Below are 19,922 nucleotides of genomic sequence, written 5' to 3' on the forward strand. Positions count from 1 at the left end.
TCTTGGTAGATTTTTGGTTATTAGTTTAGTTATTAGACTAAATTACATTGCCAGGGTTTTTTTTAATGTTTAGGTTCCATCATTTAAATCGGCTCTGTTCTGTCTCTGGAAATGAAATGAAATACTGTACATGTATTCAAGTCATTCATATGTGTTTCTTGTTAGAAACATCCACTAAATTAACTCCAAAAAGTAATTAAAAATGTAAATATTTTTGAGAAAGTTCTTTGTAAAATGTTTTCCTTTTTAAAAATGTCATTATCATAGGATACAAGTATTACAAAATTTTATTATGACAAACATTAATAAACAGTAAAATTTTAAACACATATAATATTGTCAAGGAAATTAAAAAAAAAGACAAATATTACCAAATGTTAACAACAAATGAATACTATAGAATGTTAAACTTTACTACCGTATATCTTCGCCTGTAAGTCGATCTCGGCTATAAGTTTATGGGTTTATAAGTCGACCCATGAAAAACAACATATAAATATTGAAGTATTTCTTATTTTCATCACATGAGAACAATAATGTACAATATCTGAACAAAAGAGAATTATTTTACAAACTTTGTTTTTCACGTTTTGTAAATCGCAATAATATTCCAATCAAACTACATAGCATCAAAACGAAATATTCCCTTAGTAGAGAGTGAAAGCTGTTTGACTGTTACTGTATGGTACTGTACAGCATGGTTTTGTGCAAAGACAACAACTTTATTTATAAACACTGACAACAGATCACTACGATAAAACTGAAAGTATCATCGGTTAATCACATGTTTTGCCGCCATATTAATACATATAAGGAGGATAACTCTGGAAAGTACACTGGTTTTTGTACCAAATGATGTGTGTCCCTATTGCTCTAGTGAACTGCAGAGATCAGTCTATTTTAAGGGAAAGCTCAGTAATATTCATTAAGTTGATCACCGACAAAACATTGTTTGAACAACCATTAATGCCAGTGACCAGATTTCAAAATAAATTCAGGCAACAGGTAGTTAGTATTGTTTACATTTTTGCTATTAGTGACGACTGTTATTTTAACTAAGTGGACTGTTGTCTTGGCATGTGAGTGAGATCGCACGCCTTTTCAAATAACCAAAACCGTTATAATGCCAAAAAAAAAAGGTTATAAAAAAATAAATGTGTCAAATTAACATATTTGAGTATAAATACAGGGCATACTTCAACAATAAAACTTGTAAAATAATCCCCAAAACGGTAATATTTTTGGGTGAAATTTTTTTTACCCTCTTATAAGTTATAAAATAATTTTTAGGTGAAAAAAATTTGACTTATAGGCGAAGATATACGGTAATACATTTTCATTTTTGTAAAATTAGCATCTATTTTTAAATATTGTGTTATAAGAAATATATTTGAATGTTGTATTCTAGGAAATTAACTTGAATGTTGTATTACAGGAAAGCTAAGGGAAAAGAAGAGAAGGAAAATGTTGATGATTCTGATGAAGCAAGTCGTGATTCAACACAGATGGTACGTGTTAGTTACAGAACCTGATCTAGTAATGGTTGTATTTCAAATAATGTAATAAATAATTAAATTTCTGTTACATTCATTGCAATATAATGTCATCCCATTGGTCCAGACATAGCAATGGGAGTTTGTTCAGTTGTCGATGAACATAAAAATTACGTTGTCTTATTGAGCGTTATTGTTTATGGACCAAAAATAATTCAAAATAAAGTTTTAGTGTTATTATTGGCAAGTATGATTCAAATTTCATTATAAGTATTGTTTGTTATTTCTTTTACGTTAATCTGGGTATGAACAAAAACAATCATCTGCAAACTGTGTGAATCGGCGAAGCAGTTGTCACATAAGTTTGCGGATTATTTTTTTTTGTTCATACCCCGATGAACGTAAAAGAAATAACAGACAATCCTTAATTAAATATGACAAGTGATTTTCTGCTTAATTTTATTATTTGAATACTTGTATCCAGTTCCGGTTCAAGCACATAATTAAAGGTACCTTCTCGAAGTTGATCATGTCATATTTCACTATTTATCATGTATTTGTCATAAATAATTACAAATTAATTGATCTTACATATAACTTTTACATCATGAAATCAATATTAAAATTGTAATGCTTTGTCACTTGGCGTAAATATTGGTTTCTGCAAAGAATTCTTAACCAAAAAAATTAAATACATAAACAAATCTTCCTCCTGAATTCATTAAAATACAGCCAGTTCTTTGTCGTTGTGGAGATTCAATTCAAATTCAAACTGCGACATGTTGTGTTAACCTCTCAGTTACCCTTATTGAATTTTGCTAAATATATTTATAAAATAGTAGTAAATGAAATTATTAATTATTATTAATAAGTCATAGGGCCGAATTTACAAAACCTGTTTTTCATTTAGACACATGTAACTACATACAATTACAATATTTATGAAAAATGCGCTTCGTAAATTTGGCCCAATATCTTTACATTTTACAATAAAAACAACACATCTTTGTGGTCATTATGCAACTTTGAGACTGCCACTTAATGGTTCATTATTAGTAAGAGTAAATTTGATAGAGTGGTGTTACCTCCACATTGAGGGGTGGAACCTCTCTGGGTTGGAAGTGATACTGAGATACGAACTCAGCACTTCCTAGACTTAAACTAGCCATTTTAAAATAGTTTTTGATGAGGTTTGTGTGAAATATGAAGAATATGACTGATCCATATTTTAACTATGTTTACTGTAATGTTTACATGGTTTGTTTTTATTTCACGTCAGGATACTGATAAAGGCAGCCCAAAAGAATCCCAGAATGCAGTGAAGTCTGACAACAAAGAAGAAATCTGTATTAGTCTGGGAAACTATCGCCAATACTTCAGGTGAATTTCTTTCTCATATTGTTTTTAAATATCTTTAATATGTGTAATGTGTCAGCTTATTTCTTTTGTCCATTATATTCTGCATTTGTCTGTCTTCCTTTTTCATATTTATCTGTTTATTCTTGTTATTTCTTTTCACATTACCTGTCCTCAAACAAGGGCACCTCCCCCCTACGCAAGTGGTCTAGTCCGAACATCCCAACAGCCAATGGGATGGCCTAAATTCTTCTACTGCATACGGCTCTCTAGTTCCAGTCACATGACTGTAACTTCCTTCTTTTTCTCTTCGCTAAAGGGTCTGGACGTCCTTTTGCTTGGCTTTGTTTTGGAGTCAACTTTTTATAAGACCTTTGGTTTTGTATTCGTGTTTGGGTGAAATGTTTTTCACCTTCGTTTTCGTTAGCTTTCGTATGTCTTTTTGCGTATTTCGCTTGACTTTCCAAGCGTTTATTTACATGAAATGTTGTTATATTGCCAGTTGTCGTGTCGGACGCCATTTGCAAAATGGCATCTTTGTTGACCGGCTTTGTGTTTGTGTCATGGTTGGTTTTTTCTTTCTCTTTCACAGATTGAAAAATTGTTATCATGTCTGATGTTAATGTTTAGCGACTTGTACGAGCGTGTTTACGCTGTAAGAAGTTTACTGCCGGCGGCGACCCACACGACTTATGTCTGGGTTGTGTATCGTGTGCCCTTACCAGATGTCGAGTTCACGGCTTACCTGAAGGTGTCAGCGAGGGCCAAGAAGGTGGAATTTTCGCCTTCCATAGCAGACTCTGTGGCGGAAGTGTTACGCTCCATTTTGCCGTCCATGCTTCAAGAAACAATGGCGTCGATGGCGGGGTCAGGTCCGGTGCCAGTCCCCTCTTCAGGGGGTGCGGCTTCTTCAGCTCCACCGATATCTAAGCCTTCGGATGACAGGCCTGCGGTCTCTACACAGCCCTCTAAGAAGCTGGCTCATTCAGATAGACGCTCCACGGATTCCAAGGCTCACCGATCTTCGGCGGGGAAGTCCTCTTTGGCGCATCGGAGCCGGGACCGTAGCTGCTCCACACGACCTGTACGGCTCCCTACGGGTTCCACAGATCGTCAGCGCCGACCTTCAGTTGATGTGGCCTCCGAGGGATCTAGACGGGACCGTCCACGGTCCGGTTTAACAGGCGGCTTCCATTATGGTAGATCGATTGGCCTGTGCTCGAGTTCTACGAGACTTTGGTGACGAAGCGCCTGCAGCATCTGTCATTGAAGAGCCCGACTCTACGGACCATACGACTATGAGGGATTGCTTGGCGGCCGTCTACGACATGTTGCCGTCCTTGCCACATCCACCGACGCTGTCCAAGAAGGGACCGACACCGATGATAGTGACTTATGTCCCTTTGGAGGATGTGGTCATCCGTTCCTTGGTATCCACACGGGACCGCCCACGGTCCGGTTCTCCGGTATCTCCATCGGACCATGACCAGAGCGACTGGCCTGTTCACGGGTGCTACGTGACTTATCTGATGATGTATCGGTTCTTGCGGTGCTGGAAGATCTGGATGCGGCGGACCACCTGTCACTGAGGGACTGTCTGGCTGTCATATCTGATATGCTACCGCCGCTGGCCCATCCACCGATTTCAGCCAAGAAGGTTTCGATGATCGCCACAGAGGTTCCACCGGCAGATGTCGGTTTTCGATCGTTGCTGCCACAGGCCCCCGTCGGTTTACACGGCTACCAGTAACCGGTCCTTGCAGATCGTTTGTTCCAGCAAGCAGACAGAGCCCTGTAACGAACTGGAAGATTGCGTCATCGGCTCACCGTTCGGTACCGTCGTCCTGTGATCGATCGAAGTGGTACAGCGTCCAGGGTTCCACTGGCTCCTGCCGGTCCGTGTACATCGTACCGTCCACACCAGTCGGCAGCTAATCCGGCGTTCAGGGTTTACACCGGCTCCTGACGGGACCGTCCACGGTCCGTGTTTCCGATTGCAGCCAGTACATTGGATCGAATTGTCTGTGCCAGGTTACTGAGCGATTTTCCAGATGATGCGTCAGCACCTTCCGTTATAGAAGATCCAGACGCAGTGACCCACATGGCTGTGACAGATTGTCTCGCTGCGATGTATGATATGCTTTCGTCACTGCACAGTCCACTGGCACCATTCGGGAAGGTTTTCGTTTGAGGACTGATCCGATCTCGAGGTTTACTTGAGTCGACGTCGTTTGTGCTGTTCCCCATTCGTCACAACGAACGTATCCCGTCTTCAACCTATCCTTCAACGGTGTGGCGCCGGCCTTGGATGACGCTGTTTCCGGCGGGACCAGACGTCTTCCTAGAACTTACAGATCGGCACGTCCTGTCGATGGCTTCAGTTCAGCATAGATGTTGTATATGCTGTCCTATTTGATGTTTTCCTGGCGACCATAACTCCTCATGTGCAGGATGCCAGAGGATATGCCTTGTTCGAGTCGTCGACTTTGATGTTGGTCTACCTAATATCTTCCGTGACGTCGATGTGCACTACGATTGCACACTATCGTCAACCGACTTGCCTGAAGCGATCCATTCTTGACTTTCAGCACAAGCCGGTAATCTTGGCAGACCTGTGGTCTACATACGGCTGTTTGCCGTGAAGGGGTTCGACGTTACAAGCGTTCCGGGTTGGTGATGAAGACAGTCTACTGGTCTGGTCACTTGTGTTGAGATACCGTGCACCGATATTCTCTTGTTTGAGGAAGGTTCAGCGACATTCGGCAGATCGTTCTCTATATCCGGTGGTGATGCAAGACAGTCGCTACTTCCGCTGGTTCCGGAAGTCATCCAGTTGCCTTCACGTGGTACGGGGTTTTACCGTCACCGTTTTCCTATGGTTCATTGCGGCTTATCAACTCACTGACGTTCACTGTTGTTACCACCAGCGTTCGTGACCGATGCTGTCTAGATTGTCTCTGCTGCTGTTTTGCACCGGGTGGTGTGATGGCCGTGGATTTTAGCTGGTTGCTGTTTCCGACTGGGCCCGTGCGAGGTCGCTGTTTCCAATTTCATGATTCCTGAATCACTCTATTACTGTTTCATGAAGTATCATTGCAAGAGTAATTTTGACGTCGGCGCAACATTTGACGCTTAGAGGTCGCGGTATCCAGTTTGTTTCTGAATCCATGCATTCAGTACAATAACGCAGATTTGCTGATACGGTTACCAGTCGCCCTGCAGTCTAGTCCCTGTTGGTGGCTGTGGTTTCCAGATGAAGCCGATCTACACATCAACCTGTTGGAGATGTTGGCAGTTTACAACGTCATCCTTCAATGGCGAGAGATGCTGTCAGGCGCCTCTCATATGGTAGCCACAGACAGTATCACTGCAGCGGCTTACATCAATCGCCAGGGCGGAACACACTCCAGCAGTCTGCTGCAATTGACTTATCGTCTCTACAAGCTGGTCGATGAGATTCCGCTGCAACTTCTGTCTCGCCATATTCCAGGGGTTTCCAATGTGCTAGCCGACACGCTGTCTCGGCCGTCGTCTCCACAGCCGACAGACTGGATGCTCCATCCCGAAGCGTTTCGATGGGTGTGCGTCAAACTTTGGACACCAAACATCGATCTCTTCGCCACACGATTCAACCATCAGCTGAGGGTTTACGTGTCTCCGGTGCCAGATCTTGAAGCTCTGGATCTCGACGCCTTGGCCATCAGCTGAGAACAGATGGAAGCGTACGCTTTTCCTCCACTAATCCTCCTTCCAAGGGTGCGTCAGAGGTTTCAGCTGTACCATTGTCACCTGTTGCTCATTGCTCCGATGTGGCCATCCAGGATGTGGTATCCAGATCTAATACATCTTGCCGATCCGCATCCTTTACCACTGCCAGACTGGGATCATCTGTTGTTGCATCCCACGTCAAGACTATACCATCCTCGTCCGCAGTTGTTCCAACTGCACGCGTGGACTTTATCTCCAAGAGTTTGAGGAAGAAAGGCTTTTCTTCGCAGTCCACGGCGCACACAGATCATCTACTACTGCGGCTTACAACGTCAGATGGCTTTGCTTTCACCGATGGTGTCCGGCAAAAAACTCAAACCTCAGACGATCCAGATACCTCATCTCGCTGTGTTTTTTGCTGTATCTGCGGACCGCTTTACGATTGAAGGGGTCTACCATCGCTGGGTATGTTTCGGTCATCGCTACTGGAACGAAGTTATCGGGTATTCCTGAGATCCATAAGATGATCAAAGGGTTTTGCCTTGAGGATCAAGTACATCGGTTTCGGCCACCGAGATGGGACCTGAATCTGGTGTTACGAGCATTATCGACCACACCTTATGAGCCGATCAAATCCTCTTCCCTGCAAAATGCAAAACGCGGAAGACAGTGTTTTTACTCGGTTTTGCCACTGCTGCTCGTGTCTCAGAACTCCATGCTCTTGATGTGGACTTGGTACGTTTTCTTGATGTGGACTTGGTACGTTTTCACCGAGATCGTCGTGCGATCAACTTGGGGTTACTCATGAACTTTGTTGCAAAGAATCAGTTACCAGACCAAGCGCCTCGTTCGTATGTTGTGCAGGCCCTCTCCTCTATCGTTGGTCCAGCAGACGTTGAGGACTTGGCGTTGTGCCCTGTCAGAGCCCTGCACCAGTACATCGAGAGGACCAGATCTTTTCGCCAACGTCGCAAGAGACTTTTCCTCTCCTGTAACCAGAGTCGGTTGAGGGATATCACCAAGAACACGGTGGCCACCTGGATCCGGTCTGCTATCCTGACCGCCTATCAGAAGAAGGGTTTACCTCCTCCATCTGCTACTAATCCGCATGAACTCCGTGCCTTGGCGGCCACGATGTCCCTGCGCTGCAACACACCCATCCAGCACATTATCACTGGTTGTTTCTGGGCTACGGACTCCCATCTTCGCCAACTATTATCTGAGGGATATCTCCACAGAGGACGTTGAAGGTTTCCATCATCTGGGTCCGGTTGTTACTGCACAGACTCTGTTGAATACAAGCCGTCCTCATCGCCGTTGATGTCTGTCGGATTCTGGGCTGCATACCGAGATGTCCATCGAATCGACAGGTGAGGATTGCTTAGACTTTTGTTCTTTTGCACAGTTCACGCACTGGTGCCGGAACTTTTGTCTCGATAACCTTTACCCTGCACTGCATGTGGTTATTTGTTGTCGTTATTGAACTAACAGTTCTTTGGTGTACTAGACAGAAAACACTCGGGGGGCTTGTTTTGTTCAATGTTCTGACGGATGCACCTCATTAGGTTGTCGCTTGTTATTACTAACACTTCAATACGTGAGGGGTTACCTAACACCTGCATCCCTGGTGGCTACGTCTTCCTACCCTGTCAGAACCAGCATGTGATGTGGCTTCCGCCTCCTGGTACATTGTTCTGGGAGCCGTACCTGCCACTGCTGACGGATGCCACCATTCTGGTTGTTGTTACTAACATCACCTGCATTGGTCTGTGACGGGCATCCCTTTGAGGAGGGCTTACCAGGGTTGGCCTCATTCTTCCACTAGTCAGCCTCTTTCCTGTTTGGGGAGTTGTCATAAGCATCTACGGATCTCGGCACCCACCACCATCTGTTGAATGCTGCCCTTGTTTGAGGACAGGTAATGTGAAAAGAAATGGAGAAAACTTGGAGTGTTTTCTCTTTTATAGATACATTACCTGTCCTCAAGATTTCATCCCGCCCGGGCCTCCCCGCTTTCTGTTCTCCGTGCGATGCGCTCAGGGAAAAAGAAGGAAGTTACAGTCATATGACCGGAATTAGAGAGCAGTATGCAGTAGAAGAATTTAGGCCATCCCATTGGCTGTTGGGATGTTCGGACCAGACCACTTGCGTGGGGTGGGGGTGGGGTGGGGGGGAGGTGCCCTTGTTTGAGGATAGGTAATGTATCTATACATATGGAAATTAATTAAGCAACACCCATATTTGCTCAGACTGAGCAACTTTAATGAACTGGTGCATGAAATGTGTCAAAGATTTTCATACCTTATGAAATTTTTAGTGAACAGAAAGGGATGAGGAGAAACATAGCCAATAATACCATGACATAATGTGGTTTATTTCAAGATGGTACAGATTTGGAAAATGACTTCATTTCATTCAAAAACATTACGAATTTCACTGTTGTTGCACAGACTTAACTGTCAGTACCATGCACACATCTGGTTCATGAAATTGAAGAATAATGTCTGTCAAGTCCAAATATTGACTTTCCATCAGTATCTCGTGTAACCTCCCTGCACACGAACAACTGCTTCAAGACACCTCCTCATTCCTTGGATCAATCTCTGGATTTGATTTGGAGGAATCCTGTTCCAATTATCATGCAAAGCAGCAGTCAATTCATTGAGAGTCTGGACAGGTGGGTCTCTCTGTCAAACACGACGGCCTAAAATGCCCCACAGATGCTCAATGGGATTGAGATCTGGACTCATGGCTGGCGATGGAATGGTCTCAACAGCATTCTGTTGCAAGAACTGGGTGACAGCATGTGCTCTGTGAAGCCTGGCATTGTCATGCATGAAGATGGGTCTTGTGGCTAGAGGATGATTATCAAAATGGGGGACAAGGATCTCCTGTTGACACTGAGGCCCATTAAGGTTACCACGAATGGTGATGAGGTCCATCTTGCAACCCAAGGAAATGCGCCCGCATACCATGACTGACCCTCCCCCAAAGGGAACCGTCTCCTGGATATTGTGGGGAACCATGGCTGTGTTCCTTTGTCTCCTGACACGTGTACGACCATCCACTATATGTAATAAGAAACGACTCTCATTGGAAAAGTGCATCCTCCGCCATGATGCAATGTTCCAGCGAACATGTTGATTACACCAGGCAAGTCGTGCTGCTTTGTGAGCTGGAGACAGTTTTATACGCTTGATGGGTCTTCTGGCCCTGTATCAGCTGATTCCTGACGGTCCTGTAGGAAATGGCTCTCCCTGGTAACCACTGGGTTTTTTTAAAGATGTGCTTGAGGCCCATGAATGATGCCTAACAAGTCTCAACAATGCTCTATCCTCTCTTATTGTCTTACGGGGTCTGCCAGGTCTTGGACAATCTTTAACATCATTGGTAGCCCTGTGTTTATTCAACAGTCTTGAAATGATGGAAATATTGCGCCCAAGTTGACGTCCAATTTGTCTGAGGGACATTCCTGTATTTCTCATGCCAATAATTTGCCACTGTGTAGCCTCTGACAATTTACGACGTGCCATGACAATTATGGTACTGAATATTCAATGCAAATTGACAGGAGAGAGTGTGACATGTAATCATTACAAACTTGATTTGAACACTGTTAAGGGTATGACATTTCACGTGCATTGTTTGTCGTTGCACATGCATTGATTATCTCCACAAAAGTCATGCTATTCAGCAAGATGCCACATGTCAATATATCATTCAGGAAAATGCTCTGTTTTCTTAATTCACAGAATTATAGGTCTATAAATTGGGTGTTGCTTAATTAATTTCCATATGTATATAAAAGAGAAAACACTCCAAGTTTTCTCCATTTGCTACACGTGGAGTTTGTTTCAAATGTGAACTTTGACTCATGGACTTTTTTTGACATAGGAACTGTTTAGCATGTGGTCACAGGCTTTCTCACATATGTGAGATTTATTTTACATGTGAACTTCAACACATGGATATTCTTTGACACTTGGACTGTTGCACATGGATTTGTTGTACACACAAAACCTTGTTTTACAATTGGGATTTGTTTTAGGACATGGATTTGTTGTACACACAAAACCTTGTTTTACAATTGGGATTTGTTTTAGGACATGGATTTGTTGTACACACAAAACCTTGTTTTACAATTGGGATTTGTTTTAGGACATGGATTTGTTGTACACACAAAACCTTGTTTTACAATTGGGATTTGTTTTAGGACATGGATTTGTTTTACACACAAAACCTTGTTTTACATTTGGGATTTGTTTTAGGACATGGATTTGTTTTACATAATGATTTCGTTTTTGTACATGGAACTTTGTTTTTACAGAGGGCAGAACATAGCCCAGTGGTAAAGCGCTCGCTTGAGGCGCAGTTGGTGTAGGATCAATCCCCGTTGGTGGGCTCATCAGGCTATATCTCGCTCAAGCCAGTGCACCACGACTGGTATATCAAAGGCCGTGGTATGTACTCTCCTGACTATGGGATAGTGTATATAAAAGATCCCTTGCTGTTTGTTTTACGCATGTATGTTCTTTGTTTCAGGGAGCTGGATATTGGCGTGTTCACTGTACTCAACACTGGACTTATCTCATGCGCTGCCCTGGACTCCGACCTCAACACAAAGGTACCCAATGTCTGATGAAGAAAGTTCTCAATGATGTTTCTTCATTTTGGAAATACACTAAATGTTTAGTGACTGCAACTATTTTCTTTGTATTAAAGAAAGATAAGAACACATGTACAGGTACATACTAAACTAATGACTTAAGTTGCAGGAGAATTGCTTCCAACATTCTTATATTTATATCCTCTACACATGTGTGTGCATGTGTTTTGTGTTTGAAATAGATGGGGCAGGTTACAAATACAACTCAACATACACGACTTTGATAACCAACTTCAGAAGTAGCTTTTGCTTTCCATCTTAACTTGGGCAGTATTTTAAATATATCGAAAAAATAATAATTTTCGAAGCAATAATATAAATTTTATGTTTTTAAACATGTTTCAGGTCTTCCTGTTAAAAAGTTAAGTAACTGTTACAGACATTTGATTTTTTAGACTAATTTCTAGAACTGCTTCTCAATTCCTAGTATTTGCTTCCATCTTTAAATCTGAGAAATAAAGATTGTTTCCCATTGCACTGATTGAAATCTGAGAAATAAAGATTGTTTCCCATTGCACTGATTGAAATCTGAGAAATAAAGATTGTTTCCCATTGCACTGATTGAAATCTGAGAAATAAAGATTGTTTCCCATTGCACTGATTGAAATCTGAGAAATAAAGATTGTTTCCCATTGCACTAATTGAAATCTGAGAAATAAAGATTGTTTCCCATTGCACCAATTGAAATCTGAGAAATAAAGATTGTTTCCCATTGCACTAATTGAAATCTGAGAAATAACGATTGTTTCCCATTGCACTAATTGAAATCTGAGCATTAGTATATGTGTGTTTCTGTTAACAGATGTATGATTATGATTGGTATGTCTATAAATAATTTAATTTTTCTTGTTGCCAGGCAGTTACCAGTCTACAGATTAGCCCGCCACAACTGGAGTTCCTTCTCGACGACCTCTCACAAAAACTTAATCATTCTCTGATAGCGTCGGCCAGCAAACGAAGAACTTTCCTCAAAGTATATCTGTCAATTTTGTTATGTCTTTAAATAATACAAAAACTAAATCATTCTCTGATAGTGTCTGCCAGCAAATGACAAACTTTCTGTAAAATATTTTTATCAGTTGTATCTGTCTTAAATAACTGAATGTCCTTGATAATGTCAGCCAGCAAACAAACTTTCCTTGAAGTATTTATCTCGGTTTTATTATCTGTATTTGAAAACAATGTTACAAAAACTTAATCTTTCTCATATAACATTTTCTTAACATATTTATGTTAATTTTATTATCTGTATTTAAATAATAAACCAAAAAATTATTGAAGTTCTATAATAATTTTCACAAAATGTTTGTCAGTTTCATCTCTGCTTAAAGTTAATAACTATTAGTTTATTTTTAGCTATTAGTTAAGCTTTTTAAGCTCTATCACCCTCTTTAGATGACACATCTGATTATTACTATTATTTTGTAAAATTGTATAACTTTAAAGTAAAGTAGGGCTAGTGAATATTTAATTGTGGCTAGTAAATGTTTAAAATCACTGATCTCATGGCTAGTTGATTTTAAAACAATTCTAGAAACCCTAATATGCTGTTACTTTCTCTTTCTCTCTCTGTTCCATCAGTCTCCTTCATTGCTGTATCTGTGACCTATGCAATTGGATGGTAATTTGTTCAGGAACTTTTTTATTGACATTGAGATTTTTTGGGTAATATGATGTATGAGAGTTGATATTGGTTTGAAACATAATAGTATGTATTTATATGAGTTTCAGCATTGTTCAGTATAATGTTACCCGTCAGTTCATCAGTTGCCTTTTGACACAGTTATACTATAAGTTTTTACTTGTAATTTCAATGCATTCAGGTGAAAGGAAATAAAAATGCTGGTTTTCACCACCTGGATCAGTTGTCTCGTGATGAAATCGCTGGGAAGGCTGTTCAGCTGCTGCCAGCTTTGTGCAACCACCTGGAAGCAACCAGTGCATTTTTCCAGGTGAGTGTTGGTTGTAGGATAATACATGTACAGATAACTTACATTGTACTATTCCCAATACTTTATTTACTTTTCCTCAGTGATATTCCATATTCATTTATTTTTGTAAATGTCAGGTGAGTGATAATTTACTCTCCTCAAAAGGCTAAAGCAGGCTCTTTAGAGACAACTAACAAGAGTTAGACTAAATTAGGTTTACCATGTTGCACTCCTAAGATGGAATTAAGATACACATAGTGCATAATGACCCCTCAATTAAGAAGGACATTTCCATTATATTTGCCATAGTAGGATTGTGTGCGGGACATAGCCTGTGATAAAGTGCTTGCCTTATGCATGGTCGGTCTAGGCTTATTACCCTTCGGTGGGCCCATTAGGCTATTTCTCATTCCAGCCAGTGCACCATGACTGGTATATCATGTGTGCTATCCTGTCTGTGGGATGGTGCATATAAAAGATCCCTTGTTACTAATGAAAAAATGTAGCTGGTTTCCTCTCTAACACTATATGTCAAAATTACCAAATGTTTGGCATCCAGTAGCCGATGATTTATAAATCAATGTGCTCTACTGGTGTCGTGAAACAAAACAAACTCACTTTAGTAGGATTGTGGAATACTGAAGCAAACTAATACGTTTTAACCACATCATTTTTTTTTTATCTTTAGTTATTGAACATAACATAATATAAGACTCCATCATATGCGGTCATGTGGGATAGAAAAAGTACACCCGAGGTGGTGAAAAGTTCGACCTGGGACAAGGCTTGCTGAGTCCCATGGTCAACATTTTCACCACCGAGGGTGTACTTTTTTTTTATCCCACATGACTGCATATGATGGAGTCTTTTTCTCTCATTCATTTGGTAAATAAACCATTATTTTACATGAACAGACAAAGATGGCTGAACAAGTAACCTTTTTTTTGGACCATTTTATCATAAATAAACTACACTATCGTATTTACCATATATTTTTTTATGTGTTAAATAAAATTTAACACTACAAATTAACAAGATAGCTTTTAAAATGAAGGTTTTAATAACAAAATCTGTGTCTTACGATCTCACGTCACCACCTCACATTAATATGACGTCATATGTTACCAACAACGTCATATTAAACACAAGCGCGTGATATCCCATGTAAGATAGAAATTTCGTACATGGCTTTCTTTCATGGGATAGCTCTGTTCCATATACCTGAGGATGAGAGAATATTGTTTCTCTTAGTTTGAATAATTGCCAAGTGTACAGGTATATTAGCGGGCAGAACACATCACATTGTGGCGGTCATCTCCACCACCTACTTTTCATGCTTACAATTATACAATTATATTCAAAGATAGAGAACACTAATTTAAAGTGGTTGTTAATTGTGGTTTTTCTGTATGGGTTTTAGATCTCTTTAAATAGTGACTATTAATACATGTACTACTTGATGTTTTTTATTGTCATGAAGTTAAGACTGTTAGATCAAGTCTTAATGCAACTTGCCTTGCTTTTGTCTGTTTAGACAATGATTAATGACAACGATGGTCTGATTGATGGTCCGGGGTACGACGGTGACGATGCTGTTCTCATGACATCGTGTTTCCATCTTCTTCTACAGTCACTGACGTCCCTGTTTTCATGGTAAGTCATGTCTGTTCCATGACAACCATGTTTTCATGGTAACGCTCTGTACATGGTATCATTGGTTTCATGGGACACCTTTGATCTGTTGATACATGTCTGATAAATCTTTCTTCTTTTTTCTCAATTCATATGTCCACACCATTCATCTATATGTCCACACCTTTCATATATACATGTATGTCCACACTATTCATCTATATGTCCACACCATTTATCCATATGTCCACTCTGTTCGTCCATATCTCCACCTCTTTTATCTGTTCATTCATCCATCAATGGGTGCCTCTCTGTCAATCTGTCCATTGATTTCCATCCCATTTATGCATCTAAATTTGGAAGACATACAAATCCATTGACATCCCTACTATCTAAAATTCTGTTGTAGAAGTTTATTCATCTAAATTTGAAAAACATACATATCTATTGACATCCCCACTTTCTAAAATTCTGTCACAGAAGTTTATTCATTTAACTTTTAAAGACATACACATCAATTAACATCCCTACTTTCTAAAATTCTTTCACAAAAGTTTAATCATTTAATTTTGAAAGATATACACATCTATTGACATCTGTGCTTTTTGAAATTCTACCACTGAAGTTTTTTCATCCAAATTTGAGAAACATACATATTTAGTGACATGCCTACTTTTTAAAATTCTTTCACTCACATACAATAGATAATAGATTTGCATTATTATAGGATACATGACTTTACCTTTTGTAAAAAGTTAAATACTGGAACAATAAGAGATAATGTTGGTATAATTGTTTGTTCCAGGAATGGTTTTCTTGTGACTGAGAATCAGCCGTTGCTGAAAGAAGCTCTGTGTATTCTTGTTGGGAGAATTAAAACTTTAGGTTCCACACAGGTGTCTTTCCAGGATCTTGTCAGGTAAATAGAGTGACCATTACCTTGGTAACATCTGGGTTCTTGTTGGGAGAATTAAAACTTTAGGTTCCATGCAGGTGTCCTTCCAGGATCTTGTCAGGTAAATAGAGTGACTGTTACCTTGGTAACATTTGGCAGTTATTTGGTTACATTTACACATTTTGAAATAGTGACAATTCTGGTATGCTTCACTGTTTCTAAATCTGTTAAATTTTGTATTTCCAAATCTGTTAATTGACTTATTGTCATATACTTAATATGTGTATTGTAGCAAGTCAATGAATTATTATGTTTCTTGTTTTTATTTATCATACAATGTTACTTGCTTTTATTTATCATACAATGTTACTTGCTTTTATTTATTATACAATGTTACTTGCTTTTATTTATCATACAATGTTACTTGCTTTTATTTATCATACAATGTTACTTGCTTTTGTTTATCATACAATGTTACTTGCTTTTGTTTAACTTCTATAAGTATACATCATACTTTTTTATTCTTATTTTGCACTGAATCCAAATATATATTTAATATCAAAAACAATTTTCCTTATTCATTTATTTATATTTCATTTTTGCTAAATCTGTTATTTTATTGATTTATTATAAGTCTGACGGTCCGTCTGTCTCAGAATGTCAGTCTTGTTTTGTTTCAGCATTGTGTTTCAGTATCTAGAGAACTTCGCAGCCACAGTTCCCAACATATCCACAGCTGTTACCCTTATCAAACTGCTTGGTGCTCTCACGGCCAAGGTGGACAACCAGAAACTGTCCAGTAAACTAGGTAACAGAAGCCTGTCAGTTAGCTAGATATAAACATACAGCCAGAATTATTTACTCAACTTTAAGCAAATTCTGAGTTTGTAATAATGATGCAACTTATTTTGTGACAAAGTCTAAATGAGTAAATGTGTAATTGTAATTAATTAATGGGTGATGATTCTGGAATCATTAGTTGCATGTTATTCAATTATAATGGGGGCAATGTTTGAATGTTCAGATTCACATTATTTATTATGAGGTTAAGTATGAATGTTTAATTGTAAATTATTTATTATAATATTTTAAAGGTCTGAATGTTAATTTCATATTATTTATTATCATGATATGAAGTCTGAATGTTAATTCCACATTATTTATAATGTGTTAAAAGTCTGAATGTTAATTCCACATTATTTATTATGTGTTAAAAGTCTGAATGTTAATTCCGCATTATTTATTATGTGTTAAAGGTCTGAATGTTAATTCCACATTGTTTATTATGTGTTAAAGGTCTGAATGTTAATTCCACATTATTTATTATGTGTTAAAGGTCTGAATGTTAATTCCACATTATTTATTATCATGATGTAAAGTCTGAATGTTAGTTCCCCATTATTTATTATGTGTTAAACATCTGAATATTTAAGTTTTCATTATCCTGGAATAAATTTGGAGTATTTATTTATAATGACAGGGGGTCACGCGGAGACATTTCTAAAACGTGAATGGATCGGTGCCGATGGAGAGAAGGAGAAAGGAGCTAAACACAATGACAGTTTACAGAGTATTATCAAGTACGTCGTCTTTTCACTAATGTTTATTTACAGCTTTATGCTTTGAATGTTGTCTGAATGATGAAGCTGTAGTATTTCCATTTTGGTATGGGACTACTTGACAGGGCAATGCTCCACACTGTGAAATGAGCTATCAGCCAAGCCCAGGAAACAAATTGGTTTGATTATTTAAAAAAACCGTATTACTAGTATTTTTGATTGACAGAAGCTGATTAAAGAAAACTGTATAACAGTGTATTAATTTTTAATTGACAGAATCTGGCTATAGAAAACTGTATGACAGTATACTATTTTCTAATTGACAGAACTTGATTATAGAAAACTCTTTGGCATTGTTCTATTTTCTAATTGACAGAATATGGTTATAGAAAACTGCATGTCAGTGTACAATTTTCTAATTGATAAACCTGAGTATAGAAAACTGTATGGCAGTGTACTGCTTTCTAATAAACAGAACTTGATTATAGAAAACTCTGGCATTGTGCTATTTTCTAATTAACAGAACCTGGTTATAGAAAACTGTATGGCAGTGTACTATTTTATAATAAACAGAACTTGATTATAGAAAACTCTTTGGCATTGTGCTATTTTCTAATTGACAGAACCTGATTATAAAAAACTGTATGGCAGTGTACAATTTTCTAATTGATAGAACCTGAGTATAGAAAACTGTATGGCAGTGTACTATTTTATAATAAACAGAACTTGATTATAGAAAACTCTTTGGCATTGTGCTATTTTCTAATTGACAGAACCTGATTATAGAAAACTGTATGGCAGTGTACAATTTTCTAATTGATAGAACCTGAGTATAGAAAACTGTATGGCAGTGTACTATTTTATAATAAACAGAACTTGATTATAGAAAACTCTTTGGCATTGTGCTATTTTCTAATTGACAGAACCTGATTATAGAAAACTGTATGGCAGTGTACAATTTTCTAATTGATAGAACCTGAGTATAGAAAACTGTATGGCAGTGTACTATTTTCTAATAAACAGAACTTGATTATAGAACACTTTTTGGCATTGTGCTATTTTCTAATTGACAGAACCTGGTTATAGAAAAATGTATGGCAGTGTACTATTTTCTGATTAATAGAATCTATTTATAGAACACTGTATGGTAGTGTACTATTTTCTAATTGACAGAACCTATCTGACGTACTCTGACGATCCTCTAGTGGCAGCAGAAACTATCACTACCAAAGGATTCTCTGAGCTGATAGAATCTGATAAAAAAGGATGCTCCAATACTTTTGCATCTCTCAATCGGTAAGTTGCAGATAGTTTTCCTTCTGTCATGTCCATGTGGTACTGTGATTACTTATATTAAATTCTCTTTTTCTTCTGTCGTCGTGAGTTTTACCATGTGATGTTTAATAAAATTATTATTTGTATTCAGATTTTGTTTTCAGTCATGTTAGCCTTTACCATGTAGTCTATAATGAAATAATTATCAGCATTTGAAATAAGCACTTGTCCGTTTGTCCTGCCAAGTGAAAATCTATTCGGACAAGCGAAGAGTACCTTGGTGGTTGTCCTGTGGACAAGTGAAAATGTTCAATGCAATTTCATTTTAAGCAATCAAAAACATCATCCTTGTACTTAAAACAAACAAACCAGTTATTTGGATAAGTGAAAATATTGGTGGACAAGTAGATTTCTAGATGTATTTGTCCATTGGACTAGTGAAACATTCTGCTTATTTCTATCGTTGATTAGGCTATGTATATCAGATGTTTTTCTTCTGTCATATTGAGTTTTATTATGTGTGTGAAGTGAATTATTATTTATATTAAATATTTGTTTTCCGACATTGTATACAGTAGTGTAGTATACATCCTATATTTGTTTTGTTTTTCTGTCAGGTGGAGTTTTCCGGTGTTTTTTCGTGTTGTGTTCAGTGAGTTGATCACTTACATCAAGTCGATGCAGCCAGTGAAGAGCAGTGATTCCAGGGAGGTAACTCTATTTTATGAACCAACTACAGAACTTCTTAACAAATTTCATTAAATTGTAGCTCTTTATACTTAATTTTAATTCAGTATCAAAGTTGTATATTGATGTATATTAGACCTTTCGTTTTCAGATCAGTGATCACACTGCACCTGCCATCTCTCCATGTAAAATTAACTTTTAAGTGTGCTAAGAATCATCTGCTTAAACAACACCATTAGAGCACGTTGATTTATTAACCGTCTGCTATTAGATGTTAAACATTTGCTAATTTTGACATATAGTCTTAGAGAGGAAAACCAATACATTTTTCCATTAGTAATGAGGGATCCTTTATATGCACCATCCCACAGACAGGATAGCACATACCACAGCCTTTGATTGACCAGTTGTGATGCACTGGCTAGAATGAACGGATTAATTCTAGACCACCCACTAATAGAAATTAATCCTGGACCTGCCGTGCATCAAGTTAACATGAATGTGTTAATAAACATTTGTTTGCCTCAAGATTTTAAGAAAATCGCATCCTTACTCTATATCTGTAAATTGGCCCCTGCATTTTGTATATGTTCTTAACTACTACCTACCATAAATTAAAAAGAAAAATCCAAGAGTTTGCTAAAGGCTTTGCTGAGAACAGTAGCAAAATATTGTTAAAGATCAAATTGAATGAAGTAACATGAAATTAACACCACTGAG

At 38.5% G+C, this 19,922-nt stretch overlaps 1 protein-coding gene across 1 annotated transcript in view; it reads left to right on the top strand.

Moving 5' to 3' along the window:
- The window catches only part of LOC121367627 (Fanconi anemia group D2 protein-like), an 82,997-nt gene that overhangs the window by 49,821 nt on the left and 13,254 nt on the right, over nt 1-19,922 (top strand). The window contains 11 exon segments of the mRNA XM_041491914.1: nt 1,436-1,508; nt 2,773-2,873; nt 11,100-11,181; nt 12,080-12,196; nt 13,047-13,175; nt 14,689-14,807; nt 15,592-15,705; nt 16,362-16,489; nt 17,162-17,261; nt 18,414-18,536; nt 19,133-19,226. Of these exon segments, the coding sequence (XP_041347848.1) occupies nt 1,436-1,508; nt 2,773-2,873; nt 11,100-11,181; nt 12,080-12,196; nt 13,047-13,175; nt 14,689-14,807; nt 15,592-15,705; nt 16,362-16,489; nt 17,162-17,261; nt 18,414-18,536; nt 19,133-19,226 (1,180 nt within the window).

This window comes from Gigantopelta aegis, chromosome 3, assembly GCF_016097555.1.
Source record: "Gigantopelta aegis isolate Gae_Host chromosome 3, Gae_host_genome, whole genome shotgun sequence".
Classification (NCBI taxonomy): Eukaryota; Metazoa; Mollusca; class Gastropoda; order Neomphalida; family Peltospiridae; genus Gigantopelta; species Gigantopelta aegis.